The sequence below is a fragment of the Delphinus delphis genome, chromosome 15 (assembly GCF_949987515.2).
Source record: "Delphinus delphis chromosome 15, mDelDel1.2, whole genome shotgun sequence".
Taxonomy (NCBI): domain Eukaryota; kingdom Metazoa; phylum Chordata; class Mammalia; order Artiodactyla; family Delphinidae; genus Delphinus; species Delphinus delphis.
In genome coordinates, this window is record NC_082697.1 from 84,921,490 (window position 1) to 84,943,013 (window position 21,524).

The 21,524-nt window shown below is 53.6% G+C and overlaps 1 protein-coding gene across 1 annotated transcript in view; it reads right to left on the bottom strand.

Moving 5' to 3' along the window:
* The window catches only part of SDK1 (sidekick cell adhesion molecule 1), a 529,423-nt gene that overhangs the window by 99,627 nt on the left and 408,272 nt on the right, over nt 1–21,524 (bottom strand). Inside the window, exons 22-24 of the mRNA XM_060032516.1 lie at nt 4,768–4,877; nt 2,964–3,114; nt 2,167–2,404 (exon numbers count right to left, since the gene is read on the bottom strand). Of these exons, the coding sequence (XP_059888499.1) occupies nt 2,167–2,404; nt 2,964–3,114; nt 4,768–4,877 (499 nt within the window). The remainder of the gene's footprint in view (nt 1–2,166; nt 2,405–2,963; nt 3,115–4,767; nt 4,878–21,524) is intronic.

A 21,524-nucleotide genomic window follows, 5' to 3' on the forward strand; every position in this document is an offset into this window, starting at 1 on the left:
TTGACAGTTATTTACTTTCAGCTCCTTCAAGACCATCATTCCATTGCCTTCTGGCCTCTCCTGTTCTCGAGAAGTTGGCTTCCAATGGTCTTTGTAGGCAAGATGCCTTTGCTCCAGATGTCTTTAAGATGCTTGTGGCTTCTGCATTTGCAGGTGTAGTGCAGTGCATCTTGGTGCAGACTTATTTTTATTTATTCTGTTCAGGATTCACGACTTCAGTCAGATACATAATGTCTTCTATCAGTTCTGGAATTTCTCGGCCATAATCTCCACATATTTCCTCCCTCTCATTCCCCCCCCTTTCTCTTCTGAGTCTTATTAAACGTATGTTGGACCTTCTCATTCTGTTCTTTATGTCTCTTAACCTCTCTATCATACTTTCAATCTTGATGTCTTAGCACTGTATTTTGAGGGTTTTTTTACTCATTTCCAGCTTCCAGTTTGGTAATTCCCTCTTTATCAGTGTCTAACCTACTTTTCACCTCAATCAGAGTGGTTTATTCAATGACTGTGTTTTTCCTAAAAAAAAAAAACTGTTTAAAATGGCATTATAATCTCTACTTAAAGTGTTCATGCTTTCCTTTAATAATTAAATACTTTAATATTTATTTCCAGCTTTACTGAGATATGATTTGTATATAACATTGTGTAAGACTGGGGTGTACAACATGCAACATGTCGCACATTTTAATCTCATACACTGCAAGATGATTACCACCAGAGCATTTGCTAACGCCTCCATTAGGTCACATAATTACTGTTTATTTTTCTTTTTTGTGGTGACAATGTTTAAGATCTACTCTCTTAGTGACTCTCTCTTTTTTTTTTTTGAATTATAACTGACATACAGTATTATACTGGTTCCAGGTGTACAACACAGTGATTCAGTTCTTAACAACTTTCTATAATCACTATGCTGTACATAAGGTTACTCAGAACTTATTCATCTTCCTACTAAAAGTCTTTAATTAATTTAAATGTACTTATTACATTTTGAGGTGTCCAGCGTGGAAACAGCTGCTGGGAGGTGCTGGCTTCCCCTGGCTGCCCTTGCGTCCCACACGGGCTTCCAGGGTGACCTCTCTGCTTTTGTACCTGTGGAGCCTTGGGAAGACAGGACACACCCTGGGCTCAGGAAGCCTCTGAGGAAACAGCTGAGTCACAATGGAGCTAGTTCACCATCTCAGACTTTCTACCTTCTTCTCACCCCTCGTTGGGCAGAGGTCAGGAAGGTATTGAACAGCGCCCCCCCCCCCCGCCCCTGCCCCCCACGGGATATATCAAGCACTGGGAGAGCATCGCGGGGTAAGGGGATGGTGACAGGAGCAGAGACGTTCTTCCTTTTCAGGAGAAAACCTCACTATTTCAGAAAGAGCTGTCCTGTGCGTCCTTAAAGTGTTAGCAACACTTTTCTGTGTTTCTACAAACTCGAACCAGGCCAGTAAGGGTCCTGCAAACCATGTTGACCGCAAAGCCTAGAAGAAGAGCATTCTCCAGAGAGACCACTGAAAGTTTTCCTTTCCTTCCTGACCATGAGCGGTGGCCCGAGCCCCGCGGACGTGAGCAGAGGGGTGTGTGCCATTTCTGCACAGGTGTTAAGACACAGGTGCGCCCACCCTTTGCTCATTCTTCCCCTCTGGCAGCTGCATGCAGATGGTGGTTAATTTACAGGACAGCAGAGCCTGGGTCCTTGAATCACCTCATGGACGAGAGCCACCCAACAACAAGAACACCCATCTTAGGCTGTAATGAGAGAGAAATAAACTGCCATTGTGCTAAAGCAATCGAACTTTTGAGGGGCTATTTTCTAGCGCAGGGGAGGCTCAGCACATCACACGCGTGACTTTATCAGAAGGAGGTCCCGAACTCCTTGCATTATAAAGACCTCCTTAGAGTCTCTGTACACTCCTACTTTTCATCATTGGTGGTGAGAATTACCCCTAATTAAAAAGGTAATAATGCGAGTCTAGCCCCTGGTAGAATTCATCATCAATTTCAAAGCAGCGTCATGGGCTCTAATGCAGTTGGACCTAATTACTCAGGAAAGTGTCAACATAGACATGGCAGGGGAGTGGGGGATGAACCAGCGAGATGCCAGTGACACTGTGGACGCTCTGCTCGGTCTCCAGGGAGACACGGGGAGGGCCCGGCCAGCCCTCGTCTCACCTGACTCCCGTGTCCGGCCCCGCACGGACTCGCTCCAGGGCCCGGCCCCGATGGCGTTGAAGGCCTGCATCTGCAGCTCGTACTCTGTCCACTCCTCCAGCCCCTCGACTGTGAGCTCCCTCTCCAGCCGGTCGCTGATGACTTGGGCCAGCGCAGTGGACGGGAGGTCGGGACGCCAGCACGTAACTCTGTAGCCCACGGACTCGGGGTTCCCATTGTACTGCGAGTCGGGCAGCGGCTGGAAGTGGACAACAGTCCGTGGTGAGCCAAGGTCTTGGGGCCGCCCCCCGTGAGGGTCTCCATGCACGGGCCTGTCTTAGGGGGCCAAGTCCCCGGAAGAGATGTTCTGGGGTGAATATTCTTATGACCTTTATTCTACTTTCCCCTGGAACTTTTCTTCTGTTAATTAAATGAAGTCCTTTCAGTAACTTTGGCTGGACATAATTTCTTTTCATACATTTCAGCTTAATTTTGTGGGGAAATGCTCTGATTCAATATCAACCTGGCTCTCTTACAAATACCGAGTATTGGTTCCATGTCAACCTGGCTTAAGGACTTAACAGGTTCAGCCTGCAGGGCCAGCGGCTTTCCTCCCCAAAGATATTCCTCGGTTCCAAGAAGCCAGTGAGTCATGCTACTAATTAATAAGAAGCGGGGGCTGCTCTGAGATCCAACACCGACTGCAAAATGCAATACTTCCTGGTTTAACGATGAGATTAGTTTGGACCGGGACAAGGCAAGACTAGGAAATGACTAAGCTCTGGGCTCCCACGCAGGCCCCCCACCTCCCAACTCACCACCCAGCGGAGCCGCAGGCTGGTCTCGCTTGCGGTGCGGACGGTGATGCTGGTGGGGGCCACGTCCGGGGGGGCCTGCAGGGTCTGGATGACCCGGGAGGACTGACTGAAGGGGCTGGCACCGACGACGTTCACCTGCCTCATTCGGAACCTGGAAGCAAAGCCCACGACCGGAGTTACTCTGCACAAGAGGGAATGTGGAAGGATGGAAACCCGCCCACAACTTCCAGGGGTACGAGGTGGGCGGGGGCAGATACGTGTCTGCCCGTATCACAGAGGCCATTGCTCAAGGCCGCGCTCTTTCCACCTGGTTTCATTAAAAATGTGAATTACATATATGGCCTCTTGCCCTAAAAGCCTCCACAGAATGGTAAAGGCACCGCAACTCAGCAGTTTCCCGTTCCGAGGGAAGCGTGGCTGGATGGGTTACGTGGCCAGAACCTGTGCCGTCAGATGCCCTTGGCTGGTTCAAGTTCAGGGCGAGACCAGATTAGAGCTCAAGTAGCTCTTTAACGGAAGTGGAATGCCACAACGTCGCTACCAGATGACAGCTTTGAAATTCCAGCGTCTCTTAATGACCAAGGGTGCCCTGCAACCCATCCTCTGTTGGTTCAGGAGACGAGCAAGGGCCCCAGACTCCACACCCTGTGACTCTCACCCCATCGCTGACTTGCCTTTTTCCTTGTCTATAAAACGACGGTGGAATTAGATGTTCTTTAAAGTCGATGTTAATGTTCTCAGTTTTTATCTCTTCTCTATTAATATGTACAACTATTCGAATTGAACTTATATACCAGACAAATATCCTAAGTAGACACACATATTAATTAGAGGGGCTTCCTAAATTTACGTGCTTTTAAGACAGGTTCACTGATCTCTAATCACACTTTCTGATCTTGGAAATGACTGTATAGCTTATACTAATTTCCCACGGCAAGTCTTGCATCCCAACAGGTCATTTTATGCTGAATGTTTTTCTCTAAAAACAAGTGTATCCTGATTCATCTGCTCTAATCTTAGGAAGGATGGTAAAATGAATGTAAGTTAAACAGCATCTCTCATCAGGTTTTTTCCAAAACCCCTAAGCCTGCTGTATCGTACTGAAAGTGTCCTTCGCAAAAAGACGTAACAGCTCACCTTTTACTCCCTGAATTAGTCATTCTTAGTCTTTTGTTCCCCGATCTTATGAAATGTATCCATCCTGGCAGAACAGCGACTTTATCAAACTCAGCATCTGGTGATAACTGGAAATTCCACCTCCTTCAGTGACCTTATGGGGGAGTCACGATGTCTCTACCAGCCCATGACCAGCCTACCCTTTGTTAAGGCCAAGGGTGTACTGCCTGGATAGGTTTCAGGATCAAGGAGCAAAGGTTAAATGGCACATTAAGTGCTTGATCACTGCTAGTCCTGGGCGGGGAAGCAGAAGGGTGCTCTGAGGACGCCTGCTCTGTGTACACACGGCACGGTAACAGTCCCCAGAGGTCGTGGAGTTTTGTAAAGAAAAGCACCACATCTCCAACCACGTGGGCCTTGGCTACTAAGCCTAATGTACCAGCCATGCTGCTGGCTGCCTGGTCAGCGGCGTTGGTGGTAGGGGGCGTGGCTGACCTAGCATCGGGTACCACCTCCCTGGAATAACACTCGACCGTGTCTCGTGCCCCGAAAGGTTGAATTTACTGTTAGGTCCATCTGGAAGTGTCTCGCCTACACTCATGCAGCCAGGTTTCACTACTGCAGATGGGGCCACCTGTGGGTGGGGGCACCCCCTCCTCGTGCGGGGTTCACGGCCCGCTGCTCTCACCTGTAATGAGTGTAGGGCGTGAGGTTCGGGATCTGCAGCGTCTGGGCGTCAGGTTCATTCTCCTCCTCGTAGAGGGTAACCCACTCTTCCTCGTCGCCGACGGCTCCAACCTGGGGAAGGGAGGTCTTGGGACCAGCTGGACGACACAGGGCGGAGGCTGCCATTCATGTACGTGTGGCCGCCCAGTGTCCCCCACGAGTGGGGCGAGTTGAGTCCTGTGTGTGCACAGCCCCACCCGTGCCTCTGAGACGTGGGCTCCTCTGTCCCTGCCACTGGGTCTGGGGGGGTTTCGGTCACCAGCTCACAGTCAGGACCTGGGCACAACTGCCCGAGCGCTCTGAGGCCGCGGGTGCAGGAGAGGACCTGGCTGTCGGGTCCTTCATTCCTGCTGAGGGGATAACTCGTCAGAGAAGACCTGCCCAGGACCCCACGGGACCTGGGTGGCCGGTGTCCTCACGGAGGGTTCAGAGCCACTTCCACTGCAGCCGAGCAGCGGCCTCAGCCTTTCCCGCTCCCACCCTGACCCCTTCTGCCCAAACACACACCAAAGACACCGCCGCTGGCCGGGACACCAGAGGTCCTTCCGCAGGGGACTCGCTGCTGAGGTGGTAAGGACCCGCCTCGGGGCACAGCTGAGCCCTTTCCAAGTGGGGCGCCCTGCCCGCCCTCTGGTCCTGCCCAGGGACCCATTCCTGCTGATTTATTCCCCGTCTGTGAACTTCCCGTCCGGTCGGCTGCCCTGGAGGTATTTTCACGTGGCTCTGACCCTCCCAGGACCACCCAGCCTGCCCCCGAGCCACACATCTCGTGGTTCTCGCCACATTCTGAGGCAGCTTTGAATTCTGCCTGCCCCAGTCTCTCTGCCCCACTCGCGCCGCCTTGCAGAGCCCCAGGGCCTGTCCACACGAGAGAACAACAGGGGGACACGAGTCACCACGAGCCAGGGAAGCCTCTGAGTTCTCTTCATGTCCCTGCATCCCTGTCTCAGGCAGGCTGGCAGGTGGTCATGGGAGGGTGGCACGAGAATTCAAACGACCTTGGTAAACTGGAGAAACGGACGCGGAGGATGAGAGGGGGACAGCAAACACGGGGCCGGGCGGCATGAGTCCCCAAGAAACTGAGCGCAAAACTCCAAATACCCTTGACTAAACACGTGAAAGTGGCTTGGCACCTCCTCAAAAACCTAGAATCACCACGTGACCCAGCGCTTCCACCGCTGGGTCTACACCCAGAAGAAGTGCAAACTGGTTCTTCCGCAGGTCCTCGTACACACACGTTCACGGCCGCTCTGCTCACGGCGGCCAAGGGAAGAAGCAGCGCGAGTGTCCATCAACGGATGACGGAGAAGCAAAGCGCGGTGCGGCCACAGGACGGACACTGCTCAGCGGAGGAAGGGGGGGCCCTGACACCTGCTACAGCGCGGGCGGGCCTCACCGCGGTGCGGCCACAGGACGGACACTGCTCAGCCGGGGAAAGGGGGGCCCTGACACCTGCTACAGCGCGGGCGGGCCTCGAAAGCGTGGTGCTGAGAGAGCGGCCAGACCCCAAAGGCCACGTACTGCATGATCCCATTGCATAAGATATGCAGAACAGGTAAACCCACAGACACAGAGTGCAGACTGGTGGGCGCCAGGGTAAGGGGAGCGGCGGCCTGACGGGCATGGGGGGCTGGGTGGAGCCCGGCAAAGGTTTCGGAACCAGATGGAGGGGGTGGGGGCGCTGCAGAGGCGCTAACTCGTGAACCGCACAGGCTAACACGGTTCACTGTATGTTTATCACGATTTCACCTCGGCTAGAGAGCGTCAAAATAAAACATGGGATGACCAGCCACACACGTATGGCGGGGAAAGGGCAGGAGGCCAGAGCGGGTAACGAGCCCGGGAGGCAGCACAGCAGCGAGCCGCTGAAGGGACATCGGGAGGACGCGGCCAGCCCTCCGCGTCTGCAGCGCGGGACCCCACAGAAGGGGCTGCGGGTTGGCTGTGGGGCTTTCGCTCTGATGAGTGTAACCTACAAGTGCCGGGTGGCGACACCCGAGGTCACCCGCCCCCCGCCCCCAGCAGCGCTCTGGCTCCTTTTTAAAAGACCTGGATTTGAATGGAGGACGCATTCTGGGGGCTCAGGTGGGCGCCGCATGTCTCCGCGGACCCCGCCTGCCGCTCTCCCTGCGAGCCCAGCCGTCACGACCTAATGGCATCATATAGTCCCAAGCGCACCCAGCCCTCCGCTCCTTCACGCGGCCGGCGAGCTCCTTCGGGTCTGGGTAGCACCAGGCCTTTGGGAAGCCCCCATGAACGGGACCCCCTCGCCCCCCACTATCCCCCCACCACAGGCCGCCAGAAGGCGATGTTCTAATTCCGTGCTGTGCCGGCACCTTCCACGTGACCTGGCGCAGGGCTGATCACACCCAGTTCTCGCTCAGACGCAGTGCGTGTCGAAGATCTATGCTGCTCACGGATGAGGGAAGCAGCAGGTGCGAAGGTGGTTCAGGGGAGAGCACCCGAGGCGGAGTCTGAGTCAGTGTGGGGAAGGACGCCGCAAGGAGACGGCAACATGCGACGTGAAACCGGTTAGAAGAGCAGCACAGCGGCAACCTCTGGGTCTGCGGCCTCTACAGGTTTGCAGCTCACTTTACAGGGTCTGGGCCAAATCCTAAATAGTAAGTCAAACACAGTCAGAGTCCTTAAGGCAGAGGAGCCTTAGGCAGACTTACTCAGCAAGGCTCTAGTTCTGGCTGGCGCCTGCAACCTCCGGCCCGCAGGCCGAACCCGGCCCACCTCCTGCTTTGTAAATAAAGTTTCACTGGCGCACGGCCTCGCTCACCGGTTCGTGTACGGCCGGCCCCACGTTCACGCTCTCACGGTGGAGCCGCGAAGCTGCAGCGGAGACCCCCTGGCCCCCGAACCTATATGTTTACCACGCGACCTACCCTGCCTGCGTCCCGCCACAGGGCACGCGGTGTGTCTCCCGCCTCCTCCCGAGGCGTCTTCCACACTTGCTGCCACGTGTCCCACGAGCCCCCAAGGTGGGTTCAGGGTCTGACTCGCCACTGAAGCCCCAGCACCTCCCCCAGGGTCCAGCCCAAACTCGGGGCCCGACCCGTTGGTTTAACACACGAATGAATACACAGACAAACGTGTGTGTGACTTCCAGGGCAGTATTGAAAACGGGCCGCCTGGCACTGAGCTCCAGAAACAAATTATTACCGAAAACACGATTGTAGTTCTAGACCTCGGCGGCGGCGGGGGTTAAATTTCTACAATAAAAGGTTTACATTTGGATCTAAAGAGACAGGAGCCTTCTCAGTGCGGAAGGGGAGTCCTCTGATCCCTGCTGGGCCCCTTGGGCTCTCTGGTTGGATTTCAAGACCATCACGACGACGGTCTTTCTAGAAGCAAGCGGCCGCTCTCTGCCTAGCAAGCGGCTAGGCAGAGCGTGTGGCAGGATTCTTTAAGGATAAAACCAACCAGAGCTCCGTGGGGAGGCTGGGATTTTAACAATTTTTTCCTTATTTTTCTTTTAATGCTAACAAACAGCACTTTACAATACTTATTACAAGAGCAGAAACGCCACGCGTTTCAAATGCCACTCAGCGGGGGTGGTCATTAGGGCCCACCGGGAGCCCGCCATCCTCTGCTAAAGCCCCAGGGGAGGCTGCCCCACTGCCCACCTCCACGGGAGGGCCCTGGGCCGCTGCTCCCATGGCCCGCCTGCACTGGGCGCCTTCGGACACACCTGCTCTTTTAGTTCCTGGGGTCCCAGACCCCGCCAGCCTTGCCAAGTGGTTTCTCCATCAGAGCCCGAGTTGCCATGGCCGTCGTTGCCACGATGAGCTCGGCACCCGGAGGCCAGGGATCAGTGGCCACTGACAGGACAGGCATTAACTGGCCCACAAGGTAACTGCACGTGGAGAGGAAGCACGTGGACCTGCAGCTGCGCAGGGAAAGGACGTGCCGGACGGGGAAGGCGGGAGGCAGCAGCTCTCCTCTCACCCAGAGCTAAGGAGAGGGGGAAAGATGCTCGAAGAATCCACTCTATGGAAACCCGCCGAACCCCGGTGTCAGGAGGAAAACCTGCCGGCCAAGCAACCTGCACAGCTCCCGCGTCCCCTCGGGCTGAGCTGCGTCCCCGTGCCCGAGCCAGTGGAGCCTCCCAGGGAGCCCCAGACAGCTGCGGCCCCTCCGCGCGGCACTGCTGGCAGATGGCAGCAGAGCCAGGAGGGGACTCAGGGTGGACGGGGCTCGAGGCCTGTTCCCGAAGAGTCCGGACAGCCTGCAGCCCTCGTGAGCTGGTGGGGGCGGGGCGGGGTGCCTCTGGCACTGACTGAGTTTTCCTGCTCCGAAACAGCCAGAAGCAGGGTCCCCGCCCTCCCCGCTCCTCCCCAGTACCTTGCTAGTTGCTTATTCATTTACTTTTTAACTATTTAACACTCTTTTTTTTGCGGTACGCGGGCCTCTCACTGTTGCGGCCCCTCCTGTTGCGGAGCACAAGCTCCAGACACACAGGCTCAGCGGCCATGGCTCACGGGCCCAGCCGCTCTGCGGCATGTGGGATCCTCCCGGACCGGGGCACGAACCCGTGTCCCCTGCATCGGCAGGCAGACTCTCAACCACTGCGCCACCAGGGAAGCCCTTTAACACTCTTCTTATCTTCGGAAGCAGGAGGGCTGTGAAATGACCATTTGGTCCTCTGCCTTAAACGTCCCTCGATCTCAAATGCTGCTCTCCTGGGTCTGTGACCCTGGGTACTCCTGGCCCCGTCTGGCTTCCCAGCCACCTCTCCTCTGCTTCCTCCTTTGCCCGCAGTGACTCCGAAACAACATCTCTCCCGGGTCTGTCCCGGCCCCTCCTTTCTCCCCTCAGCAGTGTCCTCCTTCCTCCTGGCATTTGGCGTCCCTCCATGAGGACGGCTCAGACCCCGGCGCGGCCTTTGTGCCTCTTGACCGCCGGGAGGACGTTCCTGCTTCCAGCCTCTGAGCCAGGGCCTCACCCCCGACGCCTGCTGCCCACCCCCCTCCGTCTGCCCGATGCTGGGAGGCCCCTCGGCCTGTCTTACCTTCACTTGATTTCACTGACAGGACCCCAGTTTAGAAGCTCCTGACCGGTCGCTTGAACTATTTGGATAGTCAAGCTCAGTGACTTAAAAGAAAAGAATGACATCTCTTAGAAAAGCCTCTCTTCCTCAAAACAGACCAAAGTTCAGGGCTGCCGGCTAGCCTGCCCTCGTGTCCGGTCATGGCCACTGGCCTCGCGAGCCTGCTTCCCTGATGAGCAGCTAGAAAGTCACAGGTCAGATGGAGCCCCGGCTGTTGATCTCGGGAAGGCCCCCCTTCCCCATCGGTCACCCTACACAGCCCAGCCCACAATGCCCACAACACTCAGGCCTCAGAAATTTCTGGGCCTCACCTGTTGCGGCCATAAAGTGAGAGACCGGGTCGTCATCCAGTTCGGACGGCACACGGCTTTACCCGCCGGCCCGGGCTCCACTGAACGGCCTTCACTGTCTGCAGACTCGAGGCCGGCCCCCCAGTCTTACCTCCCCCCATGCGCGCCTGGGTTTTTGCCACCTTATTCACACCCCCTCTGAAATACCCTTCTAGGAACCAGTTTTTCCATGAAGTCCTCCCCTACCCAAGGAGAGGCTTCTCCTGGAAGCCACGTGTGCACGCACGACTGTCCCTGCACTGGGGGCCCTGGGGGCCTGCCTCCCTTGAGTCTGTGGGCCCCTGTGCCTGGCCCAAGCCCCGCACACAAGAGCGGCTCCACGACGCCGGGCGGCTCGGGACTGGTCTCGGCACCCCGCCCGCCCTCCAGCCGCAGTCTCCGTCCGTCCTGCCGTGGGACCCCGGACCCCTGGTTCCTCTCCTCCCTGCCTCGACAGCGAGGCTGGCCTCCTCCGTGTCTGTCACAAGTGTGGGGGGGACGGCATCTGTGTCTGTCCCTTCTCTCCCGTCAGACACAGAGCCTCTCAAGGACAAACAGGACTGCCCACGCCGTCCTGCACCCCGTGGCGGGATTTGGTGCCACTTTCTAAGATCCGGCGAGGATCGGGCCCCATCGCTCACGGAGCGGGGTGTGTGTGGAGGGTCGGGAAAGGGACTGGAACACCGGAACCGGCCCGACACATGCTCGTGTGATGCGGGGACCTGGCCTTGGGGCTCCGAAGTGAAGGTCCGTCGGGAGACTCTGCTGGGGTGAAGCGTGGGGAGCGCCGAGACACCCTGGCCCGTGCTCAGAGACCAGGAGATGCAGGCTCTTGCCGACGTTTTCAGACACAAACAACCTCCACCCTTAGTAAAGGTGCTGCAGGCTGCTCACACCGGCTCCTGCCTCCCCTCCGGTCTCGCCTCCCATCACCACCTGCTCACACGGGGCCCGACCATGCAGCTGCTCAGCCCTCACCACGTGTGTATCAGCCACAGTTCTAGTTTCTGTATTTCATGCCCTGACATCCGGGGCCTGGCTGACCCAGCTGGGACTGCCCCTCCCAGGGCAGCCGGGTCCTAGAGATAACAAACAACTCACCTGTGAGCACACCTTTCCAATGCAAATCAACCAACCCAGAGCCCTCACCCCACCCCCTCCTCCTTGGGGCTCCCACACTCCGGGCCACTGTCCCCCTGCCCTCATCACCCAGGGCAGGTACCAGACAACCAGGGATGGGCCCTGTGCCCCAGAGCCTGCTGGAATGGTCCAGACTAGCCCGTCCCCAGCCTGCCCACCCTGCCTTGTCCACTCCTTCCACGGAAACCACAGTGAGGTTTCTGGTCCACACTGCCCCCCTCTGCCTCCTGGGAGACCCTGGTGCTTCCCTGTGTGGCCCTGCCCGGCATCATGTGCTCCCTCCTCTTGGGATCTGTGAGAAACAAATGGTCTTTTCAGGGAGTTGTCTCCTGATCCATTGGCCTCACTCTACCTGAATAGAAGTGAAATTCACATTTTAAAACAGCGGGTGCCATGCCTTTCACTCCGCTATTCTCTCTGTTTGGGATGCCCTGCTCCCCATCAAAATACTGTGCATCCATCCTTCAAGGCCCAACTTAGAGTTCACCTCCTACATGGAGCCCTCCTTGATTACCCTATTCTGTTACCCATTTTCTTTCTGCTACTGTCTTGGCAACATTTTTTATAACAATTCTCACAAGCCTCATTTTTATTGATTATTATATTACATCTCAATCATCCCTCCCACATTTCCGCCCAGATTGTGAGTTTCTGGAGGTGGGGACTAAAACTTTTCCATCTTTGTAATCTAGCATGTAGCATGAATCCTGAAACCTATATGACAGTAGATGCTTAATAAATGTTTGCTGGATGAATGTATGACTAAATGAAACAAGTATAAAACCTAATGACCAGAAAAATGAAACATACAGGCAAATCTAAAATTCCAACAAGAGAATTAGGATGGAAGAATTTGAGCGGTCCTCAAAAAGAACAGGAAACTATGACTCTTGTAAAATTTAATTTAGTTGGACAGCGGTGATTTACATGTGCATTGACCTCTATTTTTTGAAAATGACATTTGTAGTAAAACGCGTCCCTCAGTTGTACTTGAGTTGTCACTTACGCTGCAGTATTTTCTTCTCCTGTCTTATTTTTAAAAGTCCCATAATAGGACCTAAAAGGATCTGACAGACTAACGAACAAAAAAGCCACTTCAAACCGTTCATCTTGTACAGATTTCCTATGCAAGTTGAGAAATAAAAGAGAAAAGTCATCGTAAGGGTGTTATTATGGACAATCAAGCAAACAGTAAACACTTTGAAGTATCCGAGTGTGTATTTCACCGTCACCTAACCCCTCAGTACCTAAGCGCTCAGGCAGAGGCGTTACACCAGAACAGAGCTGAGGCCCGTCTCGGCAAATCTACCCAGATGGCTGGGCCATCGTGGAAGAAGCCATCAGAGGAGTGACAGCCCTCTTACGCATCTGTGACAGACTGTTCAGAAAAAATGTCACTCTTTTTCTTCCTATTATGAAAAAGAAATTCAACCACAGCCAAGGCGTATTACAGTTGAAATGGTGACAGATGCTTATCAAAAGGGCCACAAACAGCCCTACTGCCCACCCACATGGAGGGAAGGAGGAGAGAGAATTAGCGATCAGAAACCCCCAACTCCAGACCTTGAAGTGATGAGATAGAAAGCGTCTGGCCTGTGACCCTGCCAGAGACCCTGCCAGAGACAGAGCACACCGTCGGAGGCAGAAGACACACAGACAAAGGATGGAAGGTCTCTGCTGGGAAAGGGGACCGGGGACGGCTGGACACGGGGTGGCTTTGGCTCCCTGTGACTACGCTCTCCCACCAGCAGCTGGACGCCCAGCTGGCTTCCGGCTGCACGAGCTGCTCCTTCCCAGCTGCACCCACACTGCCCCCACCGGGGACGCGGCCCACCTGCTCCTCTGACCGGAGGCCCGCGTGGAACTCCAGCGCCTCCTGTCCTGAGCACTGCAGGTCGCTGACCTTGGTGGGCCCAGCCTGGGGCTGGCCTGGCGGTTGGCTTGACTCTGCAGTGTTTCCCGGGGCTGAACCCTGCGCTGTCCCACGGGCCTGTGCCAGGAACACCCCCAGTGCAAGGACGGTCCTTCCTCGGAGCCACAGCCACTCGAGCAGCTCTTTGAGTCCAAACACTTGCCTTGGCTTTAATATTTTCATTATGTGCTGTGTTTACTAAGTGCTTAATAAGTATGAGTCCGACGCTGAGGCTCTAAGGCGTTGTTACTCTCCCAACGTTTTCCCGAGGGAGCGAGGCCAGGAGAGGCCGCAGGACTCGTTCTGTGGGCCAGGTCCCCGTCCCTGTGGCCCTTGGCAGCGCGACGGGTCTCCTACACCCCCGGCAGCCTCGTGCCGAGGACGGCTCCTCTCTGACGTGCCCGGTTTCCGCTCTGGCACCGTCTTCGCTGGTCAGCCTGTCCCTCCCCGGCCTTCCTGGGGCCACGTACTTCCTGGCAGGTCCCAGCTGGTCCCATCCTGCGAACAGCCGGGCCCAGCTGAGGATGGAACACTGGACGGCCCCGGGCAGAGCCGGGCATCTGAGTGTCTTGTTCCAGGGAACCTCCGGTCTTCCTAAGCCTCTATGTTTCCCAACTTGCTATTTAACGCTTTGATGGACTGTTAAAGAGGAGAAATCACTGGGAATCATACGCAGCAAAGCAGACCGTTGAGAGCAACGTTTCAGAGAGCTGCTCCCCCGACGTGGGCACACCTCCCCGTCCTCGCTCTAAAGGAGGGTCGTGAACGGAGCCTCCCGGAGGCCCACGGCTGTCTGCTTCTCCCTCACTTGTCGTGAGGTCCCGGTGCCCTGTTTCTTCCGTGAGTCCCTCTTCCCTCCGCGCTGGAGATGGGGCACCCAGAGGTCAGTTCGGGACTGGAACCCACCGGCCCTCGGCACGTGCGGAGTGGGTGCAGGCGTGGAGGGGACAGATGAGGCCTTGGACGGGCAGGAAGGCTCCCAACCTGGAACTCCCAGGCAGCGTGCTGGCTGCAAGCCCAGCAGCCTGGGCCTCAACTGTGACAAAACAGAGTGTTTTTCCCGAGAACTCGACGCCAGGAGAGATTTACTGGGAGAGAGGCCTGGACCAGGTATGATGGGGAAACACGGGGCCCCATACACCCCGAAAGCTTTCTCTCGGGGGAGCACGTCAGCAAAAGGAAAAGGAAACAAAGCCCGGCCTTCCACTCTTCAGCCCCTGATCCGGTCCCTTGGGGGGCACGTGTACTTGGGAGACAGAGCGTCACTCCACCCTGCACCCCAAGTTCTCCGCGGAAGGTGTGTCTCCAAATGCCACCGCCGCAGACACTGCTGGGCCACCTCGGGCATCTGTGAGCGCCTCGCCCGCGGCTCCTGGGCACTGGCCCGCCACCTCCGCTGCTCTGTAGTTATCTAGAGACCAGCACTCCGCAGCCCACGCTGCGTTTTATTAGCCCATAACACTCCCTGAAACAGTGGCTGTTAAGAAAATGGCTACTATTATGCACAAGTAAGCACTAAATGGGCTTTTTCTTTACATTTTCGGATGGAACCAGTTTTATCCGCACCCAAGTGCTACCACCAGCATCTTCATTACAGAAAACCTTGCTCAGAGCAGCCTTTGGAGAAGCCCGGTGTTATCTTGGCTATTAGACACAGCCAACAGCTGCGAACGGCGGGGCTCCCAGACGCACCGGGCCGGCAAGCAGGATCAAAGGAAAAGACGTCACATTTGCAATTGCCCCTTTTACCGCACGCCGTGAAAGTGTGGGAGGAGATGTTCTGCTCACTCTACAGTCAAAGGTTACTAATTAAGCAAAGCATTACGGAACCAGAAATACCCATAAAAGCTGCTATTTAATTTTTTTTTTTTTTTTTTTTTGCGGTACGCGGGCCTCTCACTGCTGTGGCCTCTCCCGTTGCGGAGCACAGGCTCCGGACGCGCAGGCTCAGCGGCCATGGCTCACGGGCCCAGCCGCTCCGTGGCATGTGGGATCTTCCCGGACCAGGGCACGAACCCGTGTCCCCTGCATCGGCAGGCGGACCCTCAACCACTGCGCCACCAGGGAAGCCCCCCATTCATTGATTTTTGAATGGACACCCTGCTGTAATATGCCTTCGAGGTTAGTAGGAACCGTTCACAGATAAAAGCAGGATTCGTTTGCCCCAGGATGGATGTTCACGCTAACCTTTGCCACATCACTGTGATATTTTCTTGGGATAACTTAGTATATGATTGAAAACCAGTTCCAACGAACTTGCCCGAGCGAATGGATTAGTACAACGTAAACCAGGTAGCAGCCTGTTGGTGGAGTCAGGGCAGAGGATGGAGGAAAGGGGCACCTCGTCCACGTGGCAGGAGGAGTCGTTACAGGGGCCGCGTGCGAGTCAGCTCTGGGGCAGGATCGGCTCGGGCCCCTACCCACCAAGTGACGAAATGCTCGACACATCCTCTAGCCTCCTCTTGGCCAGGAAACGTCTGTAACCCTCACCCCTGGGGATTGGAACTAAGCTGCTTTTTATAGATGAACATTTACTCTCTAGGAATATTGAAACACAAATGGTTCAAATAACGAGTTTCAGGAGAAAAAATTACCTTTTCGGTTTTGAAGTTCCAACTGTCTGCACCACTACCACAATTTTTAGACGTGCTGAGCTAACGTTAAAATATTTTAGAAAGACTATTTCAAAGGGACTTCCAGTTCTGGAGATATGGCAGACTAGCTAACCCGAAAAGCCTCCGGCCCCAAAGCCAGAGCAGAGCTGGACAGAGTGTAACAGACGCATAACAGATGCGTGGCTGGGCGCAAGGGGAAGCGAGGTCCGTGCCTGGAGGCCAACAGGGTGGGAAGCGAAGCTGCAGCTAAACTCGCCGTGAAAGCTAAGCAAGCACTGACTATAAGAAAAGATGGTAGTTGTCATCGGAGCCTTCGCGGACGTAGGACACAAGCAAGAAGTGAACACTGGACACAGCCACAAGTATGACTTGGAATGAAGGAATTTTAGAATCCTGTACCACTGGGAGGAAGACAGAGATAATGGTTAACTTTAGATTTTGATAACTTACGTTTGCAAGTTAAAAGTCTTAGGGCAGCCTTCATCCTTCCTTCCAGAAGGCCAAGGCAAAGGAGCTTATCCGGACCTGTGCAGAGAAGGTGTCCACCCGGCTCAAAGGACCGGCCGCATATGGGGGGCTCAGCAAGTAAGTAAACAGAAGGAGGATACTGGGAGCAAAGCAGGGCTAGTATAAATGTGGAAAGCGGGGTAGCCTGAGTAAATGGATGCTACTGAATTGTATTTGGAGGCGCTGCTGTCAACTACTGCTTCTCAGTGTGTGCAGACAGATATAGAGACAGACCTGGAGGTAGACCTGCATGCACGTGGGCACGTGTGTCTCCTAGCTCTGTGCGCTGAGAGGGCCTGGGAGCTACGACACCCCGGGAGCAAGGAGCACATCTAGTGCCCAGATCTTGCTTTCACTCTCCACTGAAAGGATCCAAGTTTCCTTGGAGAATGGCTGGGAAGGAAGGTAAAAGAATAAGATAATCCAGGAACATCTTGTGCCAGAAAGTAAGGAGGTACTCCCAGTAACTGGAACACGTGAAAAGAACACAGATGCTGGCTGGAGGGCCCCCCACGGGTCAAATGTAGGAAAGTTTGAGCATCACCATAAACAATGACAGCAGCGGATTACAACCTGTTACATAAAATAGGAATCCGTGAGTCCACACTGATATAAACAAATAAATGAATAAATAAGTGAGAAGAGAAAGCTCTTTTGTTTTTTAACGATAAAAGTCCAATTAATAAATGTAGAAGAAATGATCGAATCAGAAAGGTCGCAAGTGCGTGCCGCATTATACTAATTAATTCTGGTAAAACATAATCGGTGAATGACAAACGAGGGATGTGAGTGGAAAGGAGAATGAGATTTTCACATAATCTTGAAGTATCTCCCCACGAAATACTCATTCATCGTGAAAGGGAGAAAAGTAACTTTACAGTGGACAAAACCCGGTGGACTCCATTTCAATCGAGTGAGCAAAATTAGCTCCACCAAAGATGGGGCATTTCGATATCATGTTAAACCCCACAAGACACAGTGTGAAGAACTCAGCATCGCTTCTGTGACATTCTGACCAAAAATGCATAATCTGGGTCTAATCGTGAAGAAATAGACACATCCACATTGAGGGACATCCTAGGAAATGAACGGCCTGTGATCTCTGAAATTGTCGAGGTCATGAAATGACAGGAATGGCCGAGGAACTAATCCAGGTGAGGGGGATGGAGAGACAGGACGGCCAGGCGCAACGTGTGGTCCTGGACTGGATCCTTTTGCTACCGAGGACATCTGGGGACAACCGACAAAACTTGGATAGGGTGTCTGGGTGAAGGGTCATGCTTTGTAGTATTCTTGCAACTTTTCTGTGGTTTTGAAATACTTTCAAGGTGAAAGGTAAAAATGAACTTCAGGGCAGTCTCAAACTTTTAAGAAACGGCTACAGGCTGGCGGTGAGCTAGCTGTGAGCACGGCAGCCCAGGAGCTGCACAGACGGGGGTCTGTGTCATCGCCCACGGGCCCCGTGCCATGGACCTGCACTGCCCTGGCCACTCTGAGACACCAGGTGCAGGCCTGGAGGGGCACGGCCACCTCTGGGGAAAGGCATGGAGCCTGCCCAGATCATCCTCCCTGGGGAACGGAGCCTCGGAACCTCTGGAAAGAGATGTGGGCAGAAGCCGGATCACTGACACGTCCTACTCCAGGCCCCATGCACGGGGCCCCCGAGGCAGGACCAGAGCAGCAAACGTGGTACCTTTTCAACCCCCCGTGTCACCTGGGAAGTTCCATACAAACAGGATGGACCCCACGCCCGGAAATGCTGACGCATTGATCTGAGGTGGGGTCTGAGCGCTGGTGTGCCCTGGAATCTGCACTGACCCGCGGCTGGGATGAAGAACGCCGGCTGCCTTAGGAAGACGGTCACGAGGCTCCTGTCTGTACCAGCAAGGCCAGGGCGTCAGCACCCTTCCTCTCAGCTCCCCTCAGAGCAATCACAACAGAATTTATGAAAACTGGTGAGAAAGCGAACTCTTGGTCTTGAAAGCCAAACCAACAACCAGAAAAGCCAAGTTCACCTACGAACATGAATACAAAAATCTTAAACCCAAACTAAAGCAAACCAAATGAACATCGCGTTGTGTTTATCTCAGGAACACTGGGACGGGCGAACATTAGAATATCAACATAAATCATCTCAGCAACAGATGAAAGAAGAAAAAACATGAACAACTCAGTAGATGCAGAAAACAGTTTGACAAAATTAAACTTCTTCATGATTTCTTTAATCCTAAAAAAACGCAAAAAAAAGAAACCCTCCTAGCAAACCAGGATTAGAAAAGCATCGTCTGAACCCAATACAAACTACCTGCAAAAACAAAGCCTCAAGAATCCCACACAAAACCTCCCTTAAGTCTTGTAAATGTCACACTTGATAATAAAATCTTAAAAGAATTCCTTTAAAGTCAGTAATAAAACAAAGGTTGTCCTAACGCTGCTCCAGTGCACTATGATCCCGGACGATCTAGCCCTCCCATTAAGAACAATAAATAACAAGAAACAGAAAAGAGAAAGAAAGGTTTCAAAGGAAGAAATAGAACTGTCACTAGCAGCAGGTGACGTGACTTCTTTACAGAAAACTACAGAAGAATTAACAGACTAACGAGACATTCTCCGCTTCTGGCCCTGAGGCCCTCACACCAGGTGTGGGCCAGGGGCCAGGCCGCTCAAGCCGGATCCCCTCCCGGGCTGAGTCGTGTGGTCCGGGGACGTAACTGAGTCCCTCGGGTCTTGTCTGCAGGAGTGGGTCACAGCAGCCTCCTCTCGGTCAGTACGAGGTTTAAATGAGTTAATGCTTGTAAAAGCACTTAGAACACAGGAGAGTTCATTAAATTTTAAAAAAAATTCAAAAATCAACTGTGATCTTATATGCCAGCAACAGAGTCAGAAAATGTAACAAAATGTACATACATTGATTAATCCTCCCGACCGTCTTGCAACAGCACTACTGACCCTGTTTTACAGACGAGGATGCTGGGGCTTGCGCAGAAGTTAAATTATGTCCAGGACCACAGAGCTAGGAAACGAGGGTAAGAAAAAGGGGGGCCGGGGCCGCTGGTGCACAGTCCATACTTTTCCAATCACAGTTTTTGAGGCACGCTGATGGCCCCTCAGTTTGCCTGCCTTTTGCGGAGCAGGGTGAAGGTGGGAATAGATAGCCCAGTGCTTTTGCCAGGAAGAAAAGAGCTGACGGAAGTAGGTTTAAACAAATGGAAAGATGTATCATGTTCCTGGATAGAAAGACGGTATCATAAGACAACAGCAAGGAGAGTAAAGCAGTGTGCACGCATGCGTGTGTGTGTGTGCACGCGTGCGTGTGTGCGCATGTGTGCATGTGTGTGTGCGTGCGCGTGTGCATGCGTGTATGTTGGTGGGGATTGGGAAGACCTTACCAGACATTAAAACAAATTTTAAAGCCTCTCTAATTAAACAGTGTAGAGTTAGAGCACGAACAGCCTGACTAATAGAACAGAATAAACAGTTCAGAAACAGACCCAAGTGCATATGGGAATTTAATACTACAAATCAGGAGGAAAAAACGGACTTTTTAATAGATGTTCTGGGGACAATTGCACAGCTATTTGCAAAGTGATAAAAGATGGACTCATACCTCACTCCATACAAAAGAACAAATTCCAAATGGATGGAGACCTAAATGCAAACATGAAACCACAGAACTGGTAGTAAAAAAATTGGGTGAATTCCTTTTTAACCTGAGAAGGAGGAAAAGCTTTCTATCTAAGACTTGAAGTGCAAAACCTTGCAAGAAAAGATTGATAAATTAGATTTCAATTTTTTCTGGCATGGCAACAAATTATATATATTGCTGATGGAAATGCAAAATGTACAACCTATAGCAGAGGGGTTTGGTAATGCCGAGGAAATTTACATATACATCCATTGCTTGATCTTGAAATCCCGTTCCTAGGAATCTATCCCAAAGATTCAGTGGCAAAAGTACAAACTGCGTATGCAAAAGGCTGAAAGCACCTTTAGGTAGAATAATGCCCCCTGCAGGCATCCTCCCAACCACCCCCCAGGTGTCCACACCTTAATCCCTGGGACCTGTGGGTAGTTACTCCACACAGAAGGGATTTTGCAGCCGTGATTAAGGTCAAGAGCCTTGAAATAGGGAGATTATCCTGGATTACAGGGGTGGGTCCTGGAAAGTGCGAGAGTGGGGCAGCAGAGTGGGTCAGAGGGATGAGACAGAAGGAGACAGTTGAAGCCTGGGAAGGACCTACCCGCCATGCCAGGCTCTGAAGGTGGAGGGAGGGACGTGGTGGCCGTACAAGCTGGGGATGGTGACAGCCAGCTCGGTCCTAGGACCACCGGCAACAGCCTGAATGAGCAGGAGACGGTGGCCTTCCAGAGCCTCCGGACAGGAACGCAACCTGCCCACACCTGGACTTCAGCCCACGGAGCCCAAAGCTGTGAGATAACACACTTGTGTTGTTCCAGCCACTGGGCTTTGGCTGTTCGCTGTGGCAGCAGCAGGAGAGGAACGCACACCCCAGGTGTCCAGAGGACCAGCTGAACGCACAAACTTGCACGTCCACACAAGGGAAGACCACACGCCAGGCACGTGATGTTCACGTGTCCTCAACTGAAGAAAGCAAAGCACCTTCTGCATACGGAAGGGGGACACGGGTACGTGTATTGCTAACGCTGCAAAAGACAAAAGAGGACCAGCCAGAAACCTACTGTGGGGCTTCTGGGGAGAGAGGCAACAGCGTGAAGGGAGAACGACGAACACAAACTTCCCTGAACACAACTAGTAGTTCTGACTTTGAGATCATGCAAACGAGTTACGTGCTCAAAAATAAATTAAATTTTAAGGGCTTCCCTGGTGGCGCAGTGGTTGAGAGTCCGCCTGCCGATGCAGGGGACACGGGTTCGTGCCCCGGTCCTGGAGGATCCCACATGCCGTGGAGCGGCTGGGCCCGTGAGCCATGGCTGCTGAGCCTGCGCGTCCGGAGCCTGTGCTCCGCAACAGGAGAGGCCACAACAGTGAGAGGCCCGCGTACAGCAAAAAAAAAAAAAAAAAAAGTACAAATGATATTTAAAGAAAGCAATCTCTAAAAACTGAAGCAAAAGAACAAAACAAAGACACTGAAATGAATGAAGCTAATCTGTATTAGGCTGGTGATAGAAACACACAGA